Source organism: Scomber scombrus, chromosome 6 (assembly GCF_963691925.1).
Source record: "Scomber scombrus chromosome 6, fScoSco1.1, whole genome shotgun sequence".
Taxonomy (NCBI): domain Eukaryota; kingdom Metazoa; phylum Chordata; class Actinopteri; order Scombriformes; family Scombridae; genus Scomber; species Scomber scombrus.
This window is the reverse complement of record NC_084975.1, coordinates 6075160-6102473: the sequence shown is the minus strand read 5'-3', so window position 1 is coordinate 6102473 and position 27314 is coordinate 6075160. Positions and strand designations below refer to the sequence as shown.

General features: G+C 37.6%; 1 protein-coding gene across 1 annotated transcript in view; it reads right to left on the bottom strand.

Moving 5' to 3' along the window:
- Nucleotides 1-27314, bottom strand: part of LOC133981608 (copine-8-like) — a 70250-nt gene that overhangs the window by 11463 nt on the left and 31473 nt on the right. The window contains exons 6-13 of the mRNA XM_062420384.1: nucleotides 24524-24563; nucleotides 19635-19711; nucleotides 12098-12161; nucleotides 8558-8661; nucleotides 7693-7797; nucleotides 5745-5786; nucleotides 3604-3679; nucleotides 983-1039 (exon numbers count right to left, since the gene is read on the bottom strand). Of these exons, the coding sequence (XP_062276368.1) occupies nucleotides 983-1039; nucleotides 3604-3679; nucleotides 5745-5786; nucleotides 7693-7797; nucleotides 8558-8661; nucleotides 12098-12161; nucleotides 19635-19711; nucleotides 24524-24563 (565 nt within the window). The remainder of the gene's footprint in view (nucleotides 1-982; nucleotides 1040-3603; nucleotides 3680-5744; nucleotides 5787-7692; nucleotides 7798-8557; nucleotides 8662-12097; nucleotides 12162-19634; nucleotides 19712-24523; nucleotides 24564-27314) is intronic.

Sequence of the window (27314 nt, the reverse complement as noted above, 5' to 3'; positions counted from 1 at the left end):
AGATAGATAGATAGATAGATAGATAGATGGATGGATGGATGGATGGATGGATGGATAGATAGAAAGATAGATAGACAGACAGACAGACAGACAGATAGATAGATAGATAGATAAATAGATAGATAGATAGATAGATAGATAGATAGATAGATAGACAGACAGACAGACAGACAGACAGACAGATAGATAGATAGATAGATAGATAGATAGATAGATAGATAGATAGATAGATAGACGGATAGATAGATAGATAGATAGATAGATAGATAGATAGATAGATAGATAGATAGATAGATAGATAGATAGATAGATAGATAGATAGATAGATAGATAGATAGATAGATAGATAGATAGATAGATAGATAAGTTGAATTTATCAGCTATATATTACAAATCTTTTAATTTTACCAGCTAAATTTCATATTTATTAAAGCAAACTTACTTTTTTTTGTTTTCACAGTTTAATCTAAAGGCTGTATAAAATATTTTACTACAAACTGAAAAATGAATATGAATGATATTTTGTATTTTATGTCAGTAAAGGGAAAAAAATGTGTCCAGGAAGCTACAAGTCAGCTGTCTTTTTCTATGTATGTTCTTTATTTTTTTTTAAAAATGTTTCTTTTCAGTGTGAGTGGAAAAACTGCTCAAAGTTGTCGGTGTAAAATATGCAACTAATCTTCTTACAAAGTTGTCATGGTGTCTTAATCTTAGTGTAGAGGATAACAAGTCAGAGGTAAAGCAGAGTAGCTGGCACGGTGAATATTTGTCAAAGGGAATTTGTCATCCACCTCTCCTTCTGACATCACAGTCACCTCATAGTGGGGTCAAATACACAGCGCCTCAGGTTTAGATCAGCCCTTCAGTTTCATACAGTACTGAGTAAGCAGCAAAGCGCCTCTATTGTAAGTGCAGCCGTGGCGTCACGATGGAAAAAAAGCATCAATGAGCAGTGAAAACCGAACAAACTTGATTGACTCACCGTTCCTGAGTTTAGGTACTTTTTCTTCTTCTTTCCTTTCTTCTTTGGATTTAAAACCTGTGGAGAGAAAAAAAACCCGAGCTTGAATCCACATTGTTGAAATCCTGACTCATGTCTTTTTTTTTTCTTGGTCCCATTAAACCTTATCAGAATTCACATAAATAAATACAATGCAGAATTTCAGTCACCATATTACACCTCATTTATTTGAGAGAATTGCCTTTTCTTTCTTTTATTACTCTTGAGATTCTGTTATTTTATTGTACGAATGATTAGAAAGCACAAAAATCCTTTGAAATGTGCTTAAGCCAGTACATCATTGGATTCTTAGTTAAGGAGATAGTCTGACTGTTTTTACCCAAAGCCCTTAATTAAGTTTTATCTAGCGCTGATAAATAATACCTGATAAAGAAACCCACACTGTCCTTCAAAACATCCCGACTGAGAAATCTTATTTAAACTCATATTTGCCTGAAGTCAGTGCCTCAGATGTGTTAAGATCAGCGTTTTTTTGCGCAATACAAACTTCATCAAGGATTTAAAAAAAAGAAAAGAAATAACAGAAGTCGGAGCTGCAGCACGCTGTTGAGATCCCGTTACGTCACATGTACGGAGAGCCGACACCCAGCTCTTCAAAGTGATTCAAGTTGTGCCTCATAAGCACTTTTACTGACTCTTGACCTTCTGTGATTTATGTCTTTGCTCCCACACGGCCGGAGAGGAAGTTAATGGACCGGTCAGTGAACTGCACCGAGCGTTAGAGGAAGGTCTGTCTTCTGAGGAACTGCTGCTGCCTTTATATCGTATATATATTGTACGTAACTGTGTATTTCATCTGAGGCGTAATTCATCACCAGAGTTAATGTAAGATGCTGATGTATTCCTCCATGTCAGCATGTTGTGGTGCAAGTTTAATGACTTGAATCGAAATATAGACCATTTTTACATTTTTAAATTATTATGTAAGTCTTACAAATCAATAAAAAAACAGCTGAACAAGGATGGAGTGGTGATGCATTCCCAATAGGAGGGAAAAGCACTCAAATTGGATAAAAGTAGCTCACCTTGAGGGAATGTTCTTGAAAATGTTGGTCGTGCTTTGCCTACAAATACAAGTAGTGCATCTTGTGTCTACATTTTAAATGTTAACCCGAAAACAGACAGAGCAGTTCAACTATATCTTATTGTATCTCTGATGTAAACAAACAGTGGTCCATACATTGAAGGCCACCTGAGAATTATGTTTACAAGGTTGCGGTTTGTGTCGTGACATATTTGGCACTGAACTACAGTATGATGATAGAGTCGTACACCAGCTGAGCAGCGTTTGTGCACATATGGCACCGGCGTACGTGATGAAAGACATGAACATTTATGCACTCGGATTCATGAGATTTGAATAAAATCTGGTTATAATTCAAATTATCTTAGTTCACTGGTTTAAAGGCACAGACAAGAGACTCGTTAATGGAAAACGTTATAGTGTGATTGTGTTGTTGGGTGCTGTAAAGTTATTTTAACCCTTACAGTATATACCTTTCAGGATCAAATTTGACCCATTTTTACATTTGAGAGCTGTAAAAACACCCTATTCACATTTCTTTTAGCTGGACTTTTCCTAATGTGACCCACAGTGTACAAACATGGAAATAAAATGCATCATTGTTTTTATTTTTGTGCAGCTGATACACATGTGTATATATGCAAATGCACAAGTTTGACCTGCTCAATTAAAAAAAATCAGCATCCAAACATAGTGTATTCTTCATATTCTATAAAATGTTCTCCTTTATCATAAAACTGTGAATATGAATGTCTTAGTGAATGTCACAAGATGAATTAAACATTTATTAATGACTGATGGGGAATTTATGAATGTGAATGGGTGTAGAGACTTTGAGTCAGAATATGAACAGTATGTAAAGGGTTAATATAATAGTTTTGTGATATTTAAGTAAACAAACTAACTAACTTCTCTTAATCCAGCTTGATCAGTCTTACATTTTGCCTTCATTCCTCAATCAGTGGATTTTGGTTATTTCTTCCTGCTCTCATCACCTCCATCACCTCTGATTTGCAACGCTGTCATTCATTTCATTCACTATTCTTTCATCACTGAACTGAGAGTTCCTTCTAAATGAGACTAATCTCACCAACATCTCTCTATCTTTCTTTCTCTTTCTCTGTTGCTAACCTCAATAAACACTGTGATTCACTTCAAATTGATCTCTTTGAATTGATTGAACTGCTGCTACTGAGAGAAAAACCTCAGCTCTTCCCCTGAGAGCAGCTCTGAAGTTATCTGTTGTTGTAAAAACACTGTGCCAAAGAAAAATGCAGTGTAAGAGTGTTGTTTTGTGTTATAATGATATTTCTAGATAAATAATTCCGCATCGTGTATGTGGGAGCTGTGTCGTGTCATTTATTTGTTGCCCTTTGCAGACTGATAGGTCATTATACTGAATCACAGCTGTACTATGGACCAATTTTAAGACATTTTTGAATCGACCTCATTTCAAATTTGCAAGCACATACTGTAGTTTAACTTGTAATTTAAGAGGCGGCAAGGCTTTAAGTCAAAGTGTAGAAGTACAAATGTGTGTGAATGTGAAGAATATCACCTCATAGACGTGGAACTGTGACTGGCTTCTGGACATTTCTCTGTAGCTGGTGCTGAACTCTCCGATAAAGTCGTGACTGTAAAAACAAAAACACACAAAGTCACATTTCTCCTCCATTGGAAAAAATCCTATATCAACGCTCTTTATTACAGGGTATCTGTACTTTTTTTTGTTAAAGTACACATTTTATGACTTTTAAGACTTTTTTAAATACCATTGCTGCCTCAAAAGAATACGACAAATTAGACTACTGCTCATTCACTCAGCCCCAGCTTAACTCCTACAATACCAGACATTTTAAGAGACATTTAGACCTTGAATTTAAAAAAGTTAAATTAAGACACTTGAAGACTTTTTAAGGATCAGCGGGGACCCTTGTATTATGATAAGTAGTGAAGCAGTATCAGAAAAAGCAAAGAAATGGCAGAAATGGAAGAATTTAACATTTAATCCACTTTTTATTCATGTGACATTCACATTGTCTTCTTCCAAGTTCAGGTCAAATCAAGGAGTATCACTAACAAGCTACTCAGTAACCGGAGGAGTGGGCGTAGCAACCAATTTCATAATTTCATGGAGATAATCAGTGCAGTTGGAAATAGGGTCAGAAATTAATGGGAGCTCAGGGCAAAATGCCCTTGAAATGTCAAAAAACTGCCTTGTGAAATGAATAATGAAAGGAGGGGAGGAGGGGAGGGGGGCAAACTGAGCTACAGTTAAACTGAATTCACTCGCTTCAAAAGATAAACAACATATTTATTCCCCGCCTGACTCGATGAAGTTATCTGTCAGGAGACCGTTCAGGCAGCATTAATAGTTAATGTATAAAGCAGGAGGGGGAGGGGGGGGGGGTCGGGTGTTGTCATCTGAGGGGATGTACAATGATTTTTTTTTTTTCCTACTGTATCCTGTATCTGCATCAACAGTGAAAAACAAAAAGGCTACATGAGGACAAACATTTTTTGGAGTGTGATCTGCAACCATATTCCCAAACGCCCTAACCTACTTTGCACATATGCTGTTATATTTTTTGGGCACTTGTTTATTTTTTTAGGAAGTCTTAACTCTACCAGAAATGAAAAAGAGAGAGAGAAAAGAGAGCTTATTTTGTGAGTGTAGATTTGTGAATTCATTTGGAAGTTTTATAACTAAAAAGAAACTTTACTGTATGTTGGTCAGCACAATATAAAGCTCATAGATGATTATTAGCCGACAGTAAAAGTGAAGAAGGATCAATGATTGGTTCGATCATTTTAATCTATGGTTGTGGATGTAAGATCACTGCTTTAGCCTTATCACTGTGCTTTTAGAGGTCCATTGCTCTTCTTCTGTCTTGGCTTATATCAAAATCAGGTAGCAGCTCAGAGTCTTGGGTGTGGAGACCCTGATAAACTGTCAAGAAGATCCTTCATGACCTGAGGCTCTGGTTTTGGGGTTGCATGACCAGTGTTAGATGTGCATATACATATATACGTTCTGCTCCGTGGTCGTCTTCAATTGGGTAAAATCATATATGACGATGGAGGTTTGACCAATCATAGAATGTTTCTTTGTCTTAAAAACACTATAAACGAGATTAGTTTGACTTTGGATAGTGAGACAGAGGGATGCTTATTGATCAATAATCAATCAGTGTTTGTTAGGGCTGGGCAATATATTGATATTATATCGATATCGTGATGTGAGGCTATATAGTGTTGTCTTGTCCTGGTTTTAAAGTCTGCATTACAGTAAAATGATGTAATTTTATGAATTTACCAGACTGTTAAATAGCTGTTATATAGCCACTTTGTCATTATATCCAAATTACTGATGATTATTTATCAAAAATCTCATTGTGTCAATATTTTGTGAAAGCACCGATAGTCAACCCTACAATATTGTTGCGATATTGATATTGAGGTATTGGGTCAAAAATATCATGATATTTAAATTTTATCTATATCGCTCTAGCGTCTGTGCTTTCTTTCTTGTGTCTGTGTCCAGTGTTTTAGCAGCAATTCCACGACACTACATCCACTCTGCTCAAAGGCCTTGTTGCAAATATATGTGGAGTCACTTTCACAGCTGGGTGTCAAGTGGATGGAGCATCATAACATACAATGCACTTTAACACAAGAGAGAGAAAATAGTTCATTTACCCTCCATCTCTATCCCAGTCGTACACCTCCACCTTAATGCTCCTGTAGGGAGAGAGAGAGAGAGAAAGAAGGAAGGAGGGAAGGGAAAGAGGGAGGGAGGAGAGACACAAATTCCATTAAAAAACCAATTAGCACCAGTGATTTACAGTCTTTCTGCTTAAAAGGCTGACAACTCGTCTGTGGAAGACCGGAGTCCAAAGTAGACCAGAAGGATGAACAAAAAAACACAGAGAGAGGAGTCAAAGGAAGATTATGTTGTTGTGTTTTTTTTAGGGTTGATATCAGTGCAGCCTGGTGTAACTCAAGGAAATAAGGATTAAAATTTAACGAAGATAATAAAGAGTAAGAACTAAGAAGCTCTTGGATAATCTGACTCCTCTGTTTATTTCCTTTCTCAGCACTCAGTGGTCTGTATCTGAGCTTCCAGTCAAATCCAGGTTGTCCAGCGCTGATTACAGCTGGATGTGAACGGTATGAACAAGGCAATAAACTCAAATTAAGCTCCTTTGGGGGCCCTGATGCAAAACTTTGTTATTGCGCTTCAAATGACCCCCACTATACATGCTAGTACTTTAGAGTTGAAATGATTATTTGATTAAGCAAGTAGTCCATTGAAAGGAAATGAATTGGCAACGTGTTTCATAAATGATTAGTCTTTTAAATCATAAATCAGGAACAGATAAGTCTTATTTTTTTAGGCAAAAATGCCTTTAAAATGTAAAAATGGTAAAAATGTGCTCATACCAGCTTTTCAAATGTGAATATCTACTAGTTTTCCAACATCTTTTGGTTTTTAACTGACATTATATACACTGAACAAACAATGAATTATTAAAGAAAATAATTATCAGACCCTGGGCTGGATTATCCATATATTATCCACAGCCAATTAGCTGAGCTGGGGGGCACCAACGTGAAAAAAATAGAAGGAATTTGTTAATTTTGATTGATTTATAAAGCACTATGGTCTAGACTCTAGACCTGCTCTACGTGAAAAGTATCTTGAGATAACTTTTGCTGTGATTAGGTGCAACATAAATAAAGATTGGTATGCTGTTTTCCCTCCTTTCATTTCTGTTTCTGAAACCAGCAGAATGTAATAAAGTGCTTGGTGAGTGTATATCAGCAGGTGAACAGGTGATATATGTTTGGTTTTTGCACGCAAAGCTGCCACAAAATATTATTAAAGAGGCAAATCTTACTGAAACTGAACTCTTAAAGACACAAATGCATTTTACAAGTTTTTATCATGTGTCTCTGTATTCTTTTTTCCTGCTATCTCTCATTATACGTCAAATACATATTTAATATTTACATATCCTTCTTTATTTCTCTTCCTGTAAAATCAAATCTAATGGCGGTAGTTTGGAGTCACCGCCTAATCCCCGCTGTCACACACACACACACACGCACACACACACACACACACACACACACACACACACACACACACACACACACACACACACACACACACACAACAAATCACACCGGAGCTCATTAGAGCGTGGGTCGTAGAGGCAAGTGGAGCGATATCAAGGACCAGACGTGTGTGTGAGTTGATAAAAACATTGTTTGAAGCCTAATTTATTTATTTATTTCTACCTTCTAGCTGCTATCTAACAACGTGGGCGAGAAAAAAAATGCAAACAAACGGTTTCACATTTGTGTTCATAATAAAATCAGACCCACTTCGGAAAGATCGAATCCTTGAGCTACTGGATCAAATCCAAATAAAATGATACTACGACTGAGACATTTTTCACATTAGAGAAGTTCAAATTGGTCTAACTGCAGTTTTCTTGAGACTCTTATCGCACTTTTTGACCCTCTACTGTAAAATATTGTTGATTCTTCCTCTTATTTTATATTCTGTGAAGTATTATTTTACCAGTTTAACAGTTAAATGTTTGTGTTTATGGGACTTCCTTGTTGTCTCTTACTGTACCTGTCATAATCTCCGTTGCAAAGCGCCCTGACAGGGATTTTAAAAGCCTGCCACACCGGATCCAGAGTATTCTTCACCACCTCTGTTTTGTGGCAGATGGTATACCTGTGAGACATACAGTGAAAAGCTGTTAACAGATGATAAATGTACCTACTGTATAAGGTAAAAGAAAAAACCCTGGGAGCACCCTCTCTCTTTGTTATTAAGGAGAGTCTAAGTATTTTATAAACCTTCTTCTCTGGCTTAAATAACCACTTCCTGTTTTTCTTCTATGTGGCACCAAGTCTGGCTCTTTGTTGCTGCAGCGTACTGCTGTTAGACCCCGCGGCGCAACATTTAGGCTGCAGCAGTAAATACCCAGCTGCACAAAAAGAGAATGTGTTAAGTGCGAGACGCTGAAGTCGACTTGAATAAAAGCATCTGCGGGGCGAAAAGACTGCGATCTCTTCTGCTCACAGTTTTCACTTAACTCCATCTCATCCTTCTGTCCGCTCCACTTTTTTCCCTCCCTTCCCGTCAACTCTGTCCTATTATCTCTGCTCATCCCTCCGTCTGCTGCTTTCTCCTGTTTGACGGCTGGACGACATAAGTCACATATACAGCACCCAGCATTATGTAACGTCACATTTGCAGTTTAGTCCTTATAGCCTCTGTATGGGAGCTTTTTGGAGCATGAACAATCATGCTCAGAGTCTATACGTAATTTCAGGCATTTTTTCCACCGTCTATATATATATATATATATATATATATACATATAAATACTGCATGTGTGTATCTGTGTGTACGTAACACATAAACATCCACATAGCGGCAGTGATTTGATGTCCACAAACACCACGAGGAAAATTGCGTGTCAACTTACGATCCGTCTTCGTTACTGCGGTAAAAGACGAGAAAAGGATCAGATTTTCCGAAGAAGTCCTTCTTATCCAGTTTGTTACCACAAAACTGCAGCATCACCGACTCCTGAAAGGAGAGAAGGCACCAAAAAATACAGATGTTACACAGGCTCAGGTCTGCTGTAATGACATTGACAATATGAGGTGCTGCTAGCAGAATATAAGTGGCCAAAAACATTATGAGGAGTAATAGTCCAAACCACTTCTCTGTGCCATATTTTATGTGTTTATTAGCTGTGCATAAAGCATTACATCAAAAAAGTGATTTTTTTTTTTACCCCTTGATTTTGGTGCATTTGTGTAATTTCTGCAGGTGACAGAAAGCTCACGTTCCTTTTCTCTTTTTCCTATTCAGCGCATCTTAAATTATTACTGTGCACTCAAAGCAATATTCAGCAGCGGTGGGTCTATGTTGGACTTTTTTTTTTTCTTTCTTTTTTTTTGTGCCCTAAATCCCATTTTAGACGCTGACGTAATCTTCTGATAGGTGGAGCCTGTTGGAGCAGTACGCAGCCTGAGAGGATTCCCCCTGAAACTCGGCTCAGAAATGACTCACGCTCATTTACATGTTTTTTATCTAATTGATAATTATGAGTTTTTATTGATTTTCATTATTTATCCTGAGTAATTATTGTACAGCTACATTTTATCCAAGTATTTATAATGTGTATTACTGTTGGATTATTTGGTAGTGTACAGCAGCAGTCTTGTGTGTCCAAGACAGCTTTTCCTCTGGGACAATGAAGTCTTATCTTATATCTTTGATCTGTGTAATGTGTATTGAATTGTTTTAATGAATAGATAATACAGTTAAACATCAGTCATAAGTCTAACACAGTACTGGACAGTGTTTTCAGACATAAATTGCTTTTTGGTGACTAAAATTAAATTTCCTGTCAGTGAAATTGACTATGATTTTCAAGTTTAATAGTACATAAAGTCCACATTTCAAAATCTTTGGACGTGCAAGAAGACCAATATGATTACAATCTATTATTGCTCGGTTAATGTAATTGTATGGAAATGAAGAGCACTCGCAAGATGTTCATAATCTTGTAGAGAACTCCCAAAACTTAATTATTTTTTTTCACATTCTTGATTTGTGCATGGGTGTAAACGCAAATGTAATATTTTTTCAATAAAACAGATGAAACAATTTGTACTGGTGAATGTTGTTACTTTGGTACCTGCAGAGGTCTGGGAGCTGAAATGAAACATTCATCATCATCTCTCTCTCTCTCTCTCTCTCTCTCTCTCTCTCTCTCTCTCTCTCTCTCTCTCTCTCTCTCTCTCTCTCTCTCTCTCTCTCTCTCTCTCTCTCTCTCTCTAAACAGGGATTAGAGGATAAAATCAAGTTTCTAAAGCTTATTTCCACCCATGAACAGTCTGACACTTGTATATTATCAACATGATATCATCTAAAATGTCTATTTTATGATATTACACAAGTTATTTTTCTAATAAAGAGTAAATGTAATTAACGTTTTTTGGTGCTCTGCGTTCCCCTTAATTAAGCAATTTCCAGTATTTCCCTGGATGGAGATAACAGTACAGCTTCAATACATTCTGGTATCTATTGCCAGGAGACGAATGGTTCGCTCTGCCTCTGCAGTGGTTTTCTTTCCTCGTGCAATACGGCAGCTCAGAGCCATTTTCCTTTTGATACTGGAGGAATGAAAACCACATGTGACATTTATTTTTTTTTGATATTTTGACTTCTGAAGAAAATAAAATAGCTATGACACTCATCTGTATCTTCACTGGAAACATTAAAAAAATGTTGTAAGTTGATTTATCTTCACCAAAATGGCAAAGGAACCAAAGAAATAGCTGCTATTTCAGTCTCAAAATGTTAGAGGTATATTTTTCCCCCCATTTAAAAGAAAGAAGGATTTGAATAGACAGAGTCGCAGTCTGCCTCTGAACAAAAGACTGCAGCAGTCAGCATAAAAACCAGCTGAAGACTTGACAAAAGAGTCTCAAAATGAAACTCAGTTCTCTTTAATTGGTTGACAACAAGCACCGCAGAGCCAACACAAACAAAAAACTAACTCGTCATACTCAAAAAAAAAAAGAGAAAAAAAGTAACATCAGAAGTAAAACAACTTATTAAAATAAAGGACAGATTATGTGACAGTGCCTTATGCTTCTTCTGGCTTGCAGCAGTACTGTTGTATTTTTAGAAAGCACACTTTTAGATAATATACTTCTCTAATTGAAGTCAAACATGGTATCATAGCAACACTATTGTTTAACAAATAATATCTATGGTGCAAGCGTGAAGCAATATCAGTGTAATAAGGAAAGTGAACTGCAAGGGAACATACACTATATATATATATATATAGCACATGTATGTATACACTTAATTGTCACTTTATTAAGTATGTAGGAAAGACTAATGCAATAAATCCCACATTCATTAAAAGTTACTGTATAACCTTTGACAGAAAGTTGCAGTTTAATCTTAATATTAACCCTACCGTCTTTGTTATAACTGCTATAAACATTCATATTTATTTATTTATCTTTGACAAAAACTCCACTAACTTCCACATCAATGTTAGCTGATTTATATTGTTTGATGTTCTGTTGTTGTTGTTGTTGTTGTGGTTTTATGCGTGTCTTGTAAGGTGTCCTTGAGTGCATCATCATCATCATCATCATCATCATCATCATCAAATGATAGGATTTATTGCATAGCTGTTCTATGAGACTTCAACCTCCTGACGTTTGAATTAAATACATTTTTATCAATTTAATTCCACCTGAAAGATTTTCATACATGACTACAGACTGATGGGATGAATTCCTGCATACCTGGCAGGCAGCTACTCTTAATTAGACTAGAAGACGAGATACAGATTGGGCTTCAGAAATCTATGAATGTATCAATAATGAATTGTGGCTACTTATAATGTATTTATGTATGTATGTATATATAAGATTTTTCTTGTAGATCTGTGACTATTACTAGTGCGATGATACGTATTGCAGCTGCTTCCCTTGAGTGTGAGTGTGACTGTGTGTAGGTGTCATTCGTATTATGGATGTGTTTGTCTCCCTTGGGGCGTGATGGGGGATACTGCAGTATATAAGCATAACCAAATTGGAAGAAGAATGATGTATAATATATATATATATTCTTTGCATACAGTTAAACCTTTACTTTGTGTATGTTTGACTATGCAATACTACCACTAATAATAAAATATAATGAACAAGAGATGTTAGTTTTAGCTAGTTGGACCTAATAAACTGGCATATGAGTGTATGTACTGTGTGTGTTTGTAGGATTTTTGTGTACATTTCTTGTGATCTTGCAAATTCAGCTTCAAATTTGAGCATTTTGAGCAAAAATATCCCCTTCTTACAACCAAATAACCACACTTGTGTCACACAGTTTTTCTTTTAAACTGCGTGGAGCTCCAGATCAGGTCATTTGGACTAATTAGCAGAGAAAGTATCTGCAAGTTAAACAAAGGAACCAAACAGAGTCTTACCCTGCAGTTGCTCAGCTCCTCTGCTCTAACTATGATGGTGCCGCATTTCTTCCCGGGGATCCCGCTAGAAGACAAGAGAATATTTTCCATTAGCAGCTATAAACTTCAAGCCATGTGTTTGTGACAGGCAGGACAACAGTTTCAATACCCAGAGCTGCGGGGGAAATCTGTCTGAGGGGTGTAAGAGAGTAATGTCCTAAGACAACTAATTAAAAACATGTTTAACTTTGTCCTGATCTGCATTTCAAACTGACTTGTATGTAATTGTACATAATTATTTTGAATGTGACCCACGAAGCCTATCCTAAAATATGTCGCTGCTGCTTTAGTCACACCTGCCGTCTATCAATAATGTGGCGATGTGAATTCATTGCCGGTCGCCTTGTAAATGCGTCGCGCAGTTAGTTTAATCGGCTTTAACTGTGACGCATAAAATCACAAGGCTCTCCAACATCCAGACAGACTGAGAGAAAGGGTGAAATTGACCTCTGATACAAATACTGATTGATTATATCCTTGCAAACATGGGTCAATGATGTTTTTATGTGTCCATGTGGTTAAGTGAAATTTAAAGGGGTTAAAATTTGAAAATAAATGCATGAAAAACTTGCACAGATTCTATTTTTGTGGACCCAGCATCAAATTTCTGCTTTTAATCCATTTTGAGAGAATATATTAGAGGATTATGGCAAAAATGTCTAAGTGGTGTAACCATAAAAACTTTGTACCGAATAATTAAACTTGCTTAAAAACACTAAATTCTCAATAAAACACCATATCAACTAGTTTGTGAGGTGATGAGGTCATAGGTGGATAAAATATTTAATATCATTCTTTTGTGGTTAAACCATTTGACATTTTCAGGAGCATTCAGTCTTACTTTTAGTAAAAAAAAAAAGGTGTAATTGTAAAATGACATAAAACCAACAATAATACAAAATGTACATTTTAACAAACCTGATGCTGCTTTTAAGACAATTTTAAAGATATTTTTGTATTGCTCATCTTGCCAACCCTTATTTGTCACTGACCCATATACACGGTCGCCCATAAAGTTGGAATAATTTTGTTTTCAGACACATTCCTCTTTTTATTTTCTATTTATACACATCACAATGATCACAATCATTTCATGAGAAGAAGTAAAGAATATTTGATTCCAACTTTATGGGCGACCGTGTATAATTGTATGGGGAAATAATACAAACAGCAGACAAGGAGGGACACAAAGACTGAAAATCAAGTTTTTTCGTACTATTTTCAACTTGTGGAATGATGTCAGACCATTTTCTGTTCATCTCCAGTGCTTCTGCTGCCTCACTTACATATTTACTATTTTCTTGTTGTTTTCTTTTTATGTCTTTGAAATTGACTCATTGTCATGGAAAATAAGGGTCACCCCTGAATGATCTCACAAGTATAAATAAAGGTTACTGCTACTATTCATTCATTTTCTCATGTGTGCTAAATGTATATAAGTCTTTACAAACAAGGCATGGCCTAGTGCGCTTACTAACTTTTGTGAATATTGAATTTAAAGACATGATTATAGTTCAAAAATGTTCTGTCTAATGTCATCAAAGTTGAGTTTAATCTAACCTGATAAAGCACAATTCTTCATGTAACAATTCACCACACACAACAGTTTCCAGCAAACTGACGTATTTAATGACTAATAATAATAATAATGTGTAATAATAATCATGCTGTTCTGACCTTTTAGCCGTCCAGATTATTCACCTGAGCTAATTCATATATTCAATGAAAAACACAAAGCGAATAAATCCTAACACTTCCTCTCCGTCTTTCTCACATTCATTGCCCGATTGTCTAAATGAACAAATAATAATTAACGGTGAATAAAAACCTACAACAAATAATCCTCTAAAATAATGTAAACGTATCCAGTGACATTTCAGCTACAGTGTTTGTTTACATCCTGAGCTGGTGAAGCGTAACATTCAGCCGATAAAGCCAAAGGAGAACGTCCACTAAAAATAGACAAAATGAATGCCACAGACCCCGGGCCTGATTCAGAGATAATTTCATTTGGCTAAGTACTGTCCAGTAATGGCAGACAGAGCCTACAATATCACATGCAGAGAATCTGACGGGCAAATTGAAGCGGGCCTTTGAAACTCCCCGTCACCTGAGACACACCGCCGTCCTTTGATGCACAGGGAAGCATTCAGTGAAATTAATTCACTGTATGAGCAGAGAGGTGGCTCAGTAAGGGGGCAGATGGAAAAATGACTGAAAGAGAGGGAGAGAGAGAGATTGAGGGGACAAGAAAGAGATGGATAATCACAGTGGCAGAGAGAGGAAGGATGGAGAAGAAGATGAGAGGGTTTTGAGTGAAGGCAACATCAGGACAATGTTTTCTAACCTCTTCAACTCTGTCCTTATTTTTGGAGCAAAAACTGAAATGACCCAAATTAAAAATGCCTGTAGCCTCTGAACCACAGCGACAACATGTATAAATACAGTCTTTCCAGAAAGGAAAACCTCCACATGCTTCTTGTGAAAGTGTCAGAAACACTCTGGGTGATACAGAAACAGGGCTAAAGGTCTTTGAAGTCAGTAAAAATGGAAACACATTGTTCATCTAAAATTAAAAGTTAAAATTTCAGTCAATCAGCAGTACAGGGCTGTTTATAATGTCTCACATTTGAAGATCATAGCACCCGGTATGACAACTTTACACTGTTTTTGTCATGAAAAGGTTCAGGTAGATTTCAAAAAAGGACATTTTGAGTCTCCATATGTTTTGTGAGCATGAGGTCTGATAAACACTGGTTTCTAATCGAGTAAATGAGGATAAAGGTGTTTTTGGACGGTGATAGTTTGTGCTAATAATCAATGTCTTGTGTATTTGTCTTCAACAAAGCTGCACCATATTCAAACTGGGTTATTTTAACATTAATACTGTAAAGAGTATGGCAGACGATTTACAATGTACAAGGTGGTGTAAAGTCAAGAGGTTGTGATATGTAGCACAACCAGCTAGCAGAGCTCTGTAAACTAAACATGCATTCTCACACATGCTCAGTGTCGTCTGCTGTACACAGAACTACTCTCCAGAGACTGAAAATGAGATCGCTGTTATTCTTTTTAGCATGCCTAACACTCTTTGAAGTGAAAAAACATGTCGCCCAGTGCAACTGTGTGGGTTACTGACATGTTTTTAATAGTATTTGGCCTACAAAGGAGGTCTATGGCACAGAGGAAAATGATATATAAGGCTTTTGATATACCAAAATTACTTGTTAATATTTTATAAGTCAGTCAGTTTGACTCTGCATGTGAGATTTATTGACAGTAGGAAAAATAACAGCCTGGTATCTCCAGGATTGCTTCCATATTGGATGACTCTCATTTACACTAACCATCATCTTTCCTCAACATTAACAATATATTAATCATACTGTGGTTGCCAAATATTGTGGAACAACATAAAGAGTGTTCAGCCTTGCTAGCAGCTCTGTGAGGCTGCACTTAGGCACAGCCATACTTTGAGATAAATGCTTATATCGGCATGTTATCATGCTCACTATGACAATGACAACATGTTTAGCAGGTATCACATTTACTGTGGTCATAAATCAATAGTTGTTGGGATATTTAAGTCTAAATCAATGTGGAAGACCAGCCAACAAACTGGCATTACTATCCCTAGAGCCTCGCTGCTATCATGGCTAAAAACATCATTGACATTTTTTCATAATCTGTCCAATATCATTGTTGTATCTAAATCTGTGATGTGAGAGTCTATTTGAACAGATAGAAAACTATTTATGTGCTTTGGCTTCAAATGCATTCAGGTACAGTAGTTCATGAGAAAACCTCACAAGCTTTATCTCACAGTAGAAAAAAACACCAATTAAAAGTTCTTTAATTTGCACCTGGACACAAATCCGCTATAAAGAACCTAAAAACAGGAAAAAGACACAGTGTGACACAAACTGTGCTGTGAAATAGTAATTTACACATTATACGCAGCAGGCGACATGATCACACAATTAAATTATTGTAGGTTTTTGGAGCAGATTGTTATCTCAGTCGTCTTTCTTGCTCTCTATGTGTCAGATCCGCCTCCGCTGTACTGAGCACAAGTGTGATACTTTTGACTTAAGATTGTTTTTGTTTTTGATATTATTTGTGCTTCACTGGGAGGAGTGAGCAGAGCAGAAACACACACGTACAGTCAGGAAAATACAAACATTAGTGGATCAAAATAGCATCGAAACATCTAATAATGGAAAGTATAAAACTTGTAGGTATGCACACACACACACACACACACACACACACACACACACACACACACACACACACACACACACACACACACACACACACACACACACACACACACACACAGAGACACATACACATACACACACATACACATACATATAAACACACACACACACACACACACACACACACACACACACATATACACACACACACACACACACACACATACACACAGAGATCTGAAACACAGTGAATGACTGCAGGCAAAGGTGATTACATAACTAGGAAACAGAAACGCATTCTTACATCACATTTCTTGTGTGTCATTCTTCAACGGACCCATTCAGCAGCAAACGCTCATTGATTCTGCCACACAAACAACCTCATACACACACACACACACACATTGACTGAAACAGAAAGAGTCATGAGTGTAGACGCCAGTACAGTCACTTACTTCGCTCTCACTCGATCTCTCTATCTTTCTAACACACACACACACACACACACACACACACACACACACACACACACACACACACACACACACACACACACACACACACACACACACACACACACACACACACACACACACACACACACACACACACACACAGGAGGACAGGGGATGAGCCGAGGGTCAGACTACTGATGGCTGTCTCAGGAGAAAAAACAAAAGCAACAACAAATTGTTCTCTTCAGAGAGCCCAAGAAGATGCTTCTGTGCATTAGAGGAGGGTTACAGGGGAGCTGAAATAATATGAGACAATGTAACCTACTTTATTGTTGCAATAAAACAAAAACCTCTCTATTTCTCCTACTAGAAAGATAAACCCCTGCATTATTTGGCTATTCACACCTTTATTTTAACAGGTTATCTCTTTAAAATCAAGATGTCTTTTACAAGAGAGAACCATAGATTAGACGCACGACAACACACAGCCTGGCAGCATTAGAAAATATCAAAGATATTTTTTAAAAGCCTCGAAAGTAAAGGTGTCCAATGAGGTGAGACTTTCAAGTTTTAAGCCCTTTATAATTCATGATGTTTATATGATACTGAAAGTCAGTCTTCAAGTGAGGTAATACATTTGCATTCATGCTCAGCTACTTATGTGCATCTTCAATAGCCACATTACACTTTTTATTGGGTCTACATGCATCTACAGGCTGCATGGAAATCAGTTGGTCCTTTTATAGTCCATAGTGGTGGTGGTAATGCACCTGAAGCTTTCTTGTAACTGCCAGCACCAGAAGAGAAATGACTTTTTATCATCTTTTACAGCTTTCTGACTCAAGCTGCTCTCTCATCCACACAGATGATTTCATGGTTGAACTAATCAGGAATCAGATAAACGCTCTAACGGGGGCGGTAAAGATTTAATATGTGTGCCGTGAAGTCAGAAATGTGTTTACACCTTTTCAACATCTGGCGATAACGAGTCTCGGCCTGCAGAGGGGATTTGACCACAAGGATTTTAATGCAACTCTAATGCTTCTTGGTTTCATTTCAGCTTTTTTTGATATAATACAGCTTTGCAATCTGTCCAAGACACATGCAGTGGCTAAGTGGAAAAAGTTACAGTAGTTAAATTAGTTTGTCCATTCTGTATATAGATGCAGATTACAGTAAATTCATTTTGCACTTTTTACTTCATTGCATGTTTGTGGGTCAGTGACAAATAAGGTATAGCAAGATGAGCAATTCAAAAATATCTTTAAAAATAGTTTTAAAAGCTGCATCAGGTTTGTTAAGATGTACATTTTATATTTTTGTTGGTTTTATGTCATTTTGAAATGATATTTGCACCATTTTTTTAACCAAAAGTAAGACTGAATGCTCCTGAAAATGTCAAATGGTGTAACCACAAAAGAACCATTAATATTAAATATTTTATATACCTACAGTGTATTTAAGTGGACTTATACAAATAATTACTTCATTAAAAAAATTAAATGGTTCCTGATGTACATGATTCCCCAGATCAAATGTAATATTTAGAACAATTGTATTCCATTACCATAATTTTATATAAAAAGTTATAATGTAAGATCATGCCAAACTAGTTGATATGGTGTTTTATTGAGAATTTACTGTTTTTAAGCAAGTTTAATTATATGGTACAAAGTTTTTATGGTTACACCACTTAGACATTTTTGCCATCATCCTCTAATATATTCTCTCGATATGGATTTAACCCATTTAAATTTGACTGAATTCTGTCTTAACAAAAAGCATCTGTGCAAAACCTACAGTGTCTGATCAGAGAACTGTTAAACACAACTGAGAATATGAGATGAATGTGTTTCCGCTGTGAATAAGTCCGTAAAAGAGCTCTTGATGAAAACTTTCTGTACTTGACATTTCTCAGTTCTCAGAAACTGCTAATCGACACTCAACTTCAAAAACGAGAGATGAGAGGTGTCAATTTTATTCTGTAATTGTGTTGATAACATTTCCATTTCTGTGTGCGATGCTTTTTCTTTCTCACTTCAGTCATATTAGCTATCACACAAACAGCTCAGTTCTTCTTCTTCTTCTGTTTATGCCAAACACACACCAGTTTTAAGATGATCAGTTGACATACGAGATGATATAGAGGGGGGGGGAAGTCTCAAAGCCATCATCAACCACCCACTGAGTAGCATCTGTACAATCCTTCATGAATTGGCTTTAGGTTTAATCACTATTTTGTTACACCAATCAGCAATAGAGAGCAAAAATCAGACATTTATTCATATGAAAATGTCTCTGATTATATCTTCAGGCTTCAGATGAGGCTTCAGTTCAATTTAGGCTTCTTCAAAAAAATGAGCTGGGAGCTCAGCACTGACATTCTGCCTTTGGGTGAACTGTCCCTTTTCACTACTTGCTGTTAACCATCTGAAAATGTTTACAGACTGTCATTAGGCCCGTTGCTGTTTAACTATTCATCTCATTTGGCTGACGGAGACAGCGTACGCTTTCATCAGCATCTTGGCTCATTTTCATGCCCCTGCTTCGCTTCACTTAAAAAAAAAAAAAAAAAACTGAAGCGATCCTAAAATCAAATGCTGATTTTCAATTCATTCGACTGAATAATACAGAATCTAAAATCTAAACATGAGCCTCCTTTTTCTTCTTTTGTGATTCCTTGATTAAAGCAATGAAACATAAACCTTTTGCCCCTTCGCTTTATATCAGAAGTGTCACATAAAAATAGCAGAAGACATATTGTGTAGGTGTGTTTGTTTGTTTAGTGCATGTGTGTGCATGTTAACGTGTGCTACTTACATCAAAGGTTTTTCTAAGCGGCTTCTCAGGGAGCCGACTATCTCGCCCAGTGTACAGAACGCCTGGCCCAGGAAGTCCTGCATGTGTGAAAAACAAGTAAACACATAATACAGGTTGAGGGATGTGAGTTGAAAAGAAAAACATTCATATTTATCATACTACGCCATGCTAGAGCCACGTCTATATTCTGCCATTTCCTTTCTTCTATTAATCAGATTACATGACAATAGCTGTGTAAAGAAAGTTTCCCAATATAAAGAGCCAAAGTGTTCAAAACTGCTTGTATCCTCAAATGTTGTTTTATGCTGACCAACAGTTCACAGTCTAAAAATATAAATTTTACTACCATAGAAGGTCAAAGAAACAAGAAAATATTCATATTTAAGAATCCAAAACAAGAAAATGTTGGTAATTTATTCCTGAAAAATTATTCAAAACTGATTTTATTATGAAAATATTTGGCAATTAATTTTCTATTGATCCACTAATCAATTAGCTAACTGACTACTCTTTGCAGCTCTAATTTAAAAATGATGGCAAATGAATAAATAAAGACAAAATATGAATATAATAATGAAATTGTCAAATAATCCAGTACATTTTTTGAAAGTGAGCTCATTACTATAAAATGTTATTTCCTCCCACTGACAGTGAAGTGATTGGTTGTTGTTCAGGTCAGTAGAGAAATATGAAAAGAGGAAAGAGGCTGGTCAATTTTTTAAAAAGGAAATTTTTGTTTGAAACTGTATGTACTCAGGCTGAAAGGTGTTTCAGTCTCAGTTCTCTTTCCAGGAAACATTTAATGGATGTGTAACAAATTAAGCAAAATCAAATTTCACATTTTTAATGCATTGAATGGGTTCCTTTCTATTTTCCATGTCACATTAACACCCAAACCCAGAGCGTATAGGGACCCGTGTCCTTGTTGATTACTGTAGGGTGACCATAAGAGAGTCAATTTGGGGAGGGGAAGCCTTTAGGCAGCAACAAGAGCATGCAGTGATACCGCCGCCTCCCCTACCAGATTGTGTATGCATGTGTGCATGAGTAAGAGTACATGTGTGTGTGCATGTGCGTAAAAGTGCTTGACAGATGAGCCATGTTGAGTCCGGCGGGCAGAAAGCTGCTCCAAAGATCTTTGCCGGTACTGGGCAAATTTCTCCTCCAGCCGAAGTCTCAAAAAGAAAAAAAAAAAAAAAAAAGACAAAAATGCTCTGGCCTTTCTTAGTGTGCTGCTAGCTAGCAGCCCCAGCCTAGCGCCTACTACGCCTCAGAAATGTAAGACTAGAGGCTGAGGCGCCCAGATTAACTAGCTTAGTGGCGCCACAGGGGAAACAAAGGTCAGAAGGGTATCTCCAAGTAAAAAAGATCACAGCTGTGAACACAGAGTGATAGTTATTCCTCAAGAACTGCACCCCCTCATCAGCACTTTATACAACATCATCATGTCCATGTCCTAACCCGAACCCTGCCACTGTTCAACCCCATCACCAGACAAGAACAACTAATATGGACAACGCTGCAAAACTGTAAATTATGTTCAGTGACAACTTTGTAAAAAAATCTAATTTCCTGCAATACCTTTGCATAGCAACTACATCGTCGTTATGGCAAATAAACTATAGTTAATGTATGGTTAGGAGGTGGCAATCATGTAAAACATATGGTTAAATTTAGGAAAGAATTGTAGTGACAGTCAATAAAAACAAACTTTAATTACAGGTCTGTAACGAGATGCTAACTTTGCATGAAAGTCTGAGCATCTGTGCATCACATCAATCCAGAAGTCCCTCAATTTTCTACTCGCAACATAAAGACACTGAATGTTGGGATTGGACATAAAATCATAGGGAGACGGATTTGTCAATAATGACCATAATTGCTTAGATATTGTTCTTTCCTTTCCAAATGCTGCAAAATCAGCAGATTTATCTTCAGTTCTCCTTGGAGAGGACCTCCAGGTTGGGAATCACCATTTTAGTCTTGGTGGAGTCACCTTCCTCTTTTTCAGTCACACATCTTTCAACCTACAAATGCTACATTTAAAAAGGCTGCTGGTATCAGAGGACTGAGTTTCCAGCATAACTAAGTGTGAAAAGAATAAAAGGAATAAAAGTTTGCAGTAATATTCTGAACGCTTTCATTCAGTAATTGGGGAACACAGCCAGTGAACTTAATTACTGCCTGCAAACAAAGAAACCATTTATCTGTCTGGATCCACTTGCTAATCATCACATTTATGATAATGAATAATGACTTGAAAATGAGATTACTGCTTAAGCAGGATGTAAAAAATAAACCGAAGTAAAATTGAAAGGGAAGAGTTGTGCACACGTCCGTGACGAGCATCTGTCAGGATGAAAAAGCAACATCCATTTCATCTAATAGAAAACAGGATACCCAGATCTTAATTGGATTTTACTGTATGCGATGTCTCTGCATCTCTTCCCCTGCAGCCATATCTGCACAAGGTATGCACACCATATGGCACGGGGAAACATCTGCTGTGATGGGAGGGAGGCATCCTCAAACGCTGGCGCTGAAGCTGCCAAGAGAGATACTGTACTTGTGTGCAATCACCCCCCCCTCTCCTCAATTTCTGTTATTTATAGCTAGGCGACTGGAGATGGACTGTGCCCGGACAATGGAGCCATCACTGCGTGCCAGATCACCAATCCCACACATCCACAGCGACGACAGGACGCATCCAAGCGTCCTCAGCCTTCATGCTGAGAGTGAGTCGCTGTGCTCACATTGCTAAGCGCTCTCAGAGGAAGCCCGGGGGCACGCTGGGGTTGGAGCTGAGGAAAAGAACTCCGCCTGCAGTTGGCAATGAGGATTAGGTGGAGTAACAGGAAGGGGCTGGGGGTGGAGACGGGGGATGGAGATGGAGGCTCGGGTTATAGACAGAACTGGAGCAGGAGGCTGCTGGAGCTTCTGTTGGAATTGGATATGAAGGATGGGGGCTGTGGGGCAGTGAAATCTGAAGTTACAGGTTTTAAAGCAAGATGGAAGTAGAGCTTGACCAAAAAAGGGCGCGGCACAAAGCTCGCCTGTGTTCCCTCTGATGTTTAAAATTTATTAACCCGCAGTTTCATGAGGAAAAGGGGAAGAGATCAAACCTGACAAACCTGATATAATCTGAAACCAACTGTTTCATATAATTGTAAAATGAATATATTTGGGTTGTGAACTGTTGGTGACCCAAAAGAAGCAATCTGAAGACTTTAAGCTCTGGGAAATTGTAATGGGCAATATCCACTATCTAAATTGTCATATATTGACCCTTGCATATTGTTAATTGTCTGGCATTTCACAGTATCCCCTCATAATTAGTATCTGTACATAATTTGTGAACTACAAATTATTCACGAACACCTCATCAGTCATTAATAAATTGGTAATTACGCTTTCAGAGAGCAGAGAGAGGTTTAGTTTAGGTCTTTAGTTTTTTTCCATTTTTGTTGATGGAGAAAAATTTACAATCACACTAGGCCTCCAATGAATTATATAAAATGTGAATGAACTGTATTTTTGAATGAATATGGGCCAAAAAATGTGTATCAGCTGCACAGAAATGTTTTAAAAGTTAAAATATTTCCTATCTTATATTTATTCTGGGTGACATTTGGATAAGTCATCACATTTCTGGCTAAAAGAAAAGTTTTAAAGGTGTTTTTTCTCTCAAATATCAAATTGTGTCGAATTAGGCCCTGGACAATATGTTAGGGTTAATCATTGTGTGAATGCTACTTCATAATGATAATGATAACTTGATAAAACTAGTTCATAAGCTTGTCACCTCCCTTAGCAGATGGACATTCTCAGTTGCCATGGAGATGCTTTAGTTGTTATCACCTGACCTAAGTTTGGAATTTTTTGGTCATCTGATAAGAAGTGTTCCATTGGCTTGATGTCATAATCTGTATTATGACCAAAACATTCCATTTCCAAACTGATCAACTCTGTCCCTGACAGAGATCACTGAGGAAGGTCACAAGATGTGGTGGAAAGCTTCAGAAATGGTAAGTTGGACCTTATTATTTATTTATTTTAAGATGTATTTGGCAGGGACAGTACACATCAATCAACATTTTAGTTCACACTGCAATGTAAATGTGTCAGAGTTAGCCCAGAGGCGAGTCATTATGAACTATAAATAACACATCATTAATACAAACAGTGAGTAAAAGCACTGTCCACAACAGAGTATGTAACTGTAGTTTTAGTAATGACTGCAGCTCCTGTGGTGTTTGAGCCACTGTTTTAGAGCTTTTTTTTTTAACAGAGAGAGGGTTGAACAGGTTCTTATGTGTATTATGGGTAGAGTGTTTCAGTAGTGTGATGCTCAGACAGAGAAGGCCGAGTATCCGAACGCACTCCTTCAATAAGGAACAACGTGGTCCACTCTATTAATGGTGAGATTTGTCAGTCTGTTTGCAAAGTTGTGTCTTATTTTAGAAAAAGGCTCTTCTAGTGTTGTTAGCATTTGTTTTAAGCCAACCACTACACCTCCACACCTCTAAATATAGAATCTGAACTGTACTGTAATTGTTTATGATTCTGAGTCTCACCTTTCATACCTGATTGTCACGTACTACCACTGCTAGCAAATACAAAAAGCAAGGAGGACGGAAACATCTCCCAGAGACAGAAGCTGTGGTTTAAAACTCTTGTGAATGTGTTTGGTACAAGTCAGAATAATCCTGAATCTTTTCTTTGGAGGGCTTAAATGCCAACAAGATTGCTTTGTTCTCGTTATGCCACTCTTACCTCTGACATTCAGATTCAAATCAAGCCGCTATTGTATTGGAAGGGTAAACATTTGCTATAATATTGCATGAATGCACGACTGATTGTTGAACAGCTGAGGTGAAGGAGATACTCACGTGTTTAGAGAGGTTGTCGCTCTTGCAGTCTAAATCATACCTGCAGAGAAGAGATAAAGAGATAAAACATCAGGACGGAGGATGTGAAAGGTTTGAGCAGCGGGTCTGCGACTGGAAATTAGTAGTCTATGACACAAGCTTCTCTCCCTCATCACCTTCCATTAATGCAAGCCACTTCTTCACTAATCACTGCAAAGAAGCTGTTCAGGTTTAAAGTAGGCTCGTGATTACGGCACCGAAAGCTTCACTGATCCGATTTCATGCATGAGGGTGAAACAATATCAGTGGCGTCAGCATCACAAGTGGTGAAAATCATAACACTTGACCCAGCAACTTTCCCACTTTCTAATTTGAAGTACTGATAGAAAGTTTGTTGCTATTGTTTTATTTAAGTTGGCAAGTTTTTTTGTTTTTTTCTTCACAGATCTGATATGGTAGGCAATTTTAATTCAAGTACATAGCTCGCAATGACAATTCAAGGTGGTTTACAACTTGATTAAAAGAATAATACAGATAAAAGCATAATTAAGATGCTGTATCACTCAAACTGTAAATAAGAAATCAGATTGTTTTAATATCTTAATTGTATATTATGTTATAATAATTACAGCAGGGTAGAGATAAAAGTTTAATTAAAGGCAACACTGTAAAAGTTTTAAGTTGGGATTAAACATGGTCTGCGAGTTTGCTGCAGGATAGATGGACCTGTATAGAATATGGATGGATGGTCAGAGATGGACAATAACTACGATCATTCAAGATGTAATTCTAAGTACAGTGTGTGTGTGGTGTCGTAGTAAAATATGTCAATTAATACATGCTTAAAACTATGTGAAACTCTGAACTGTAGTACACTAAGACATACAATGGTGATGATTATGTTCTAAAAAGTAAATGATTACTGGCTTTGCTGTGCAAGTTATGGTTCTTTGTTTTGATTTTTGTCACATGATCAGTTGGCAGATAGTCCAAAGGAATAATGTAAACTAAGTAAGCATGATATCTTGAATGACACTTTTGATTTAAAAAACATCTCAGTGCTCTATTCTAGTACTGCAGATTGCTACGGTGTTTGTTTCTGATTTTGCCTAAATGTAGAGGAATCATGCCTCTCATCATTTCATTCTCATATTTTCAAAAATAATCATTCAACAAGAGTTTCTGCACCAAATTCCCTCTCACTGTTCAAAATTACACTGAGCAGGGCCTTGATTTCTAAAGGTGAGAACGACTGGGCTTCACCAGGTGGCTGTGTGAGCAATCTTAACGGGGATCGCAGGTGGGAAAATGATTATTACAGTTGTCACATTTTAATGCAGCCTGTTGCATCCTAGTTAACTGTGTGCTGACCTTCGTTTCACACACTGTATCACCTGAAGTATGCACTGGTGCACCGGAGACTGGTGTGAGGAAAATGCACAATATATCATCAATCTGTGACAAGCAGTATCAGACAATGAAAGCGTGCAAAGTTTTCTCACCACCATGCTTTCAGCTGTCATTCTGAAAAAATAAATAATATATATAAAAGTAATGGATTTTGGCGATAAGGTGCATGACTTCTAGCTGTCAGAATATTGTATAAGGATGACTGATATACTTATCTATTTTACATCACCATTCGTCCAAAATCAGAAGTAACAGTTAGATCATGCAGAGCACATGATCCACTCGCCTCTCCAGAGAGCAATTTATCCAGCTTTATTTACTTCTCTAACCCGTCACCTTCCTGGGTGTCTCAGGTGTGTGTGCAGCAGCGTGCAGTGGAGTGAGTAAATGAGAGAGTCTGGGCGTTTCTTTCTACAGACAGCATGCCATGTACGATAAGGCGCCTGCTGACAGAACGGGGAGAGGCTGTGTGTTACTACAGGAGGGGGGGGGGGGGGGCATACAGTGCTGTTACTAATGTAATTCCGTTAGTGCAAGGAAACATACTGCTGTTACGCAACGTGCCGCCGGCAAAATGCACAGGTGTGCTTCATGTTCTATTCGCCCCTTGCCTCTGTAGCTCCCAAATGTTCATAAATGATTCATTTAATCTTATTTAATAATAAGGGAGAGAGAGAGAGAGAGAGAGAGAGAGAGAGAGAGAGAGAGAGAGAGAGAGAGAGAGAGAGAGACAGAGACAGAGAGAGAGAGAGAGAGAGAGAGAGAGAGAGGGAGAGAGAGAGAGAAACATACTACTGAATCTGATGTACTTGTATATATGATGATTTAGCTGCACATGTTCATCCACACACACACACACCCATATATAAATACACGAGTGTTTGCAGGAGTAGATGTCCCACGGCGCCTCGTGAGTGCACATTTGCTGTGTGTGTATGTGTGTGTGGGTGTTTGTGTGGATGACATCACTCTGCATCGGCACTGGGCCAGACAGGATTTCTCTTGGTCCTGCGCTGTCTATCTTGCGGGGGGGGGGGGGGGGGGGGCTATTCAGAGCTCCGTTTGAACTGAGCAAGGATGACTAATGATGGCACACAAACAAACGAGGCCGAAGAGCCAGGCAAACAACAGACGACAGCACACTGACACTTCAGCTCCATTTCCTAACAGCTTTATAAAACCTCTATAGAGACTTCATACCGACTGATACAAGATGCTGCACAAATGTTTTACGAGCACATATTCGATGCTGTAATTGGTCCTGACAAGTTATCCTGAACATGATATTTTGCCAAAATGCTGCTTTTGATGATATCTAGCTCCCGTTTTAAATGTCTAAATGTTTCAAACTGCTGTTCATGCTTTCTGTCACACACTTAATTAGAGGAAATTGGGCTTGGGT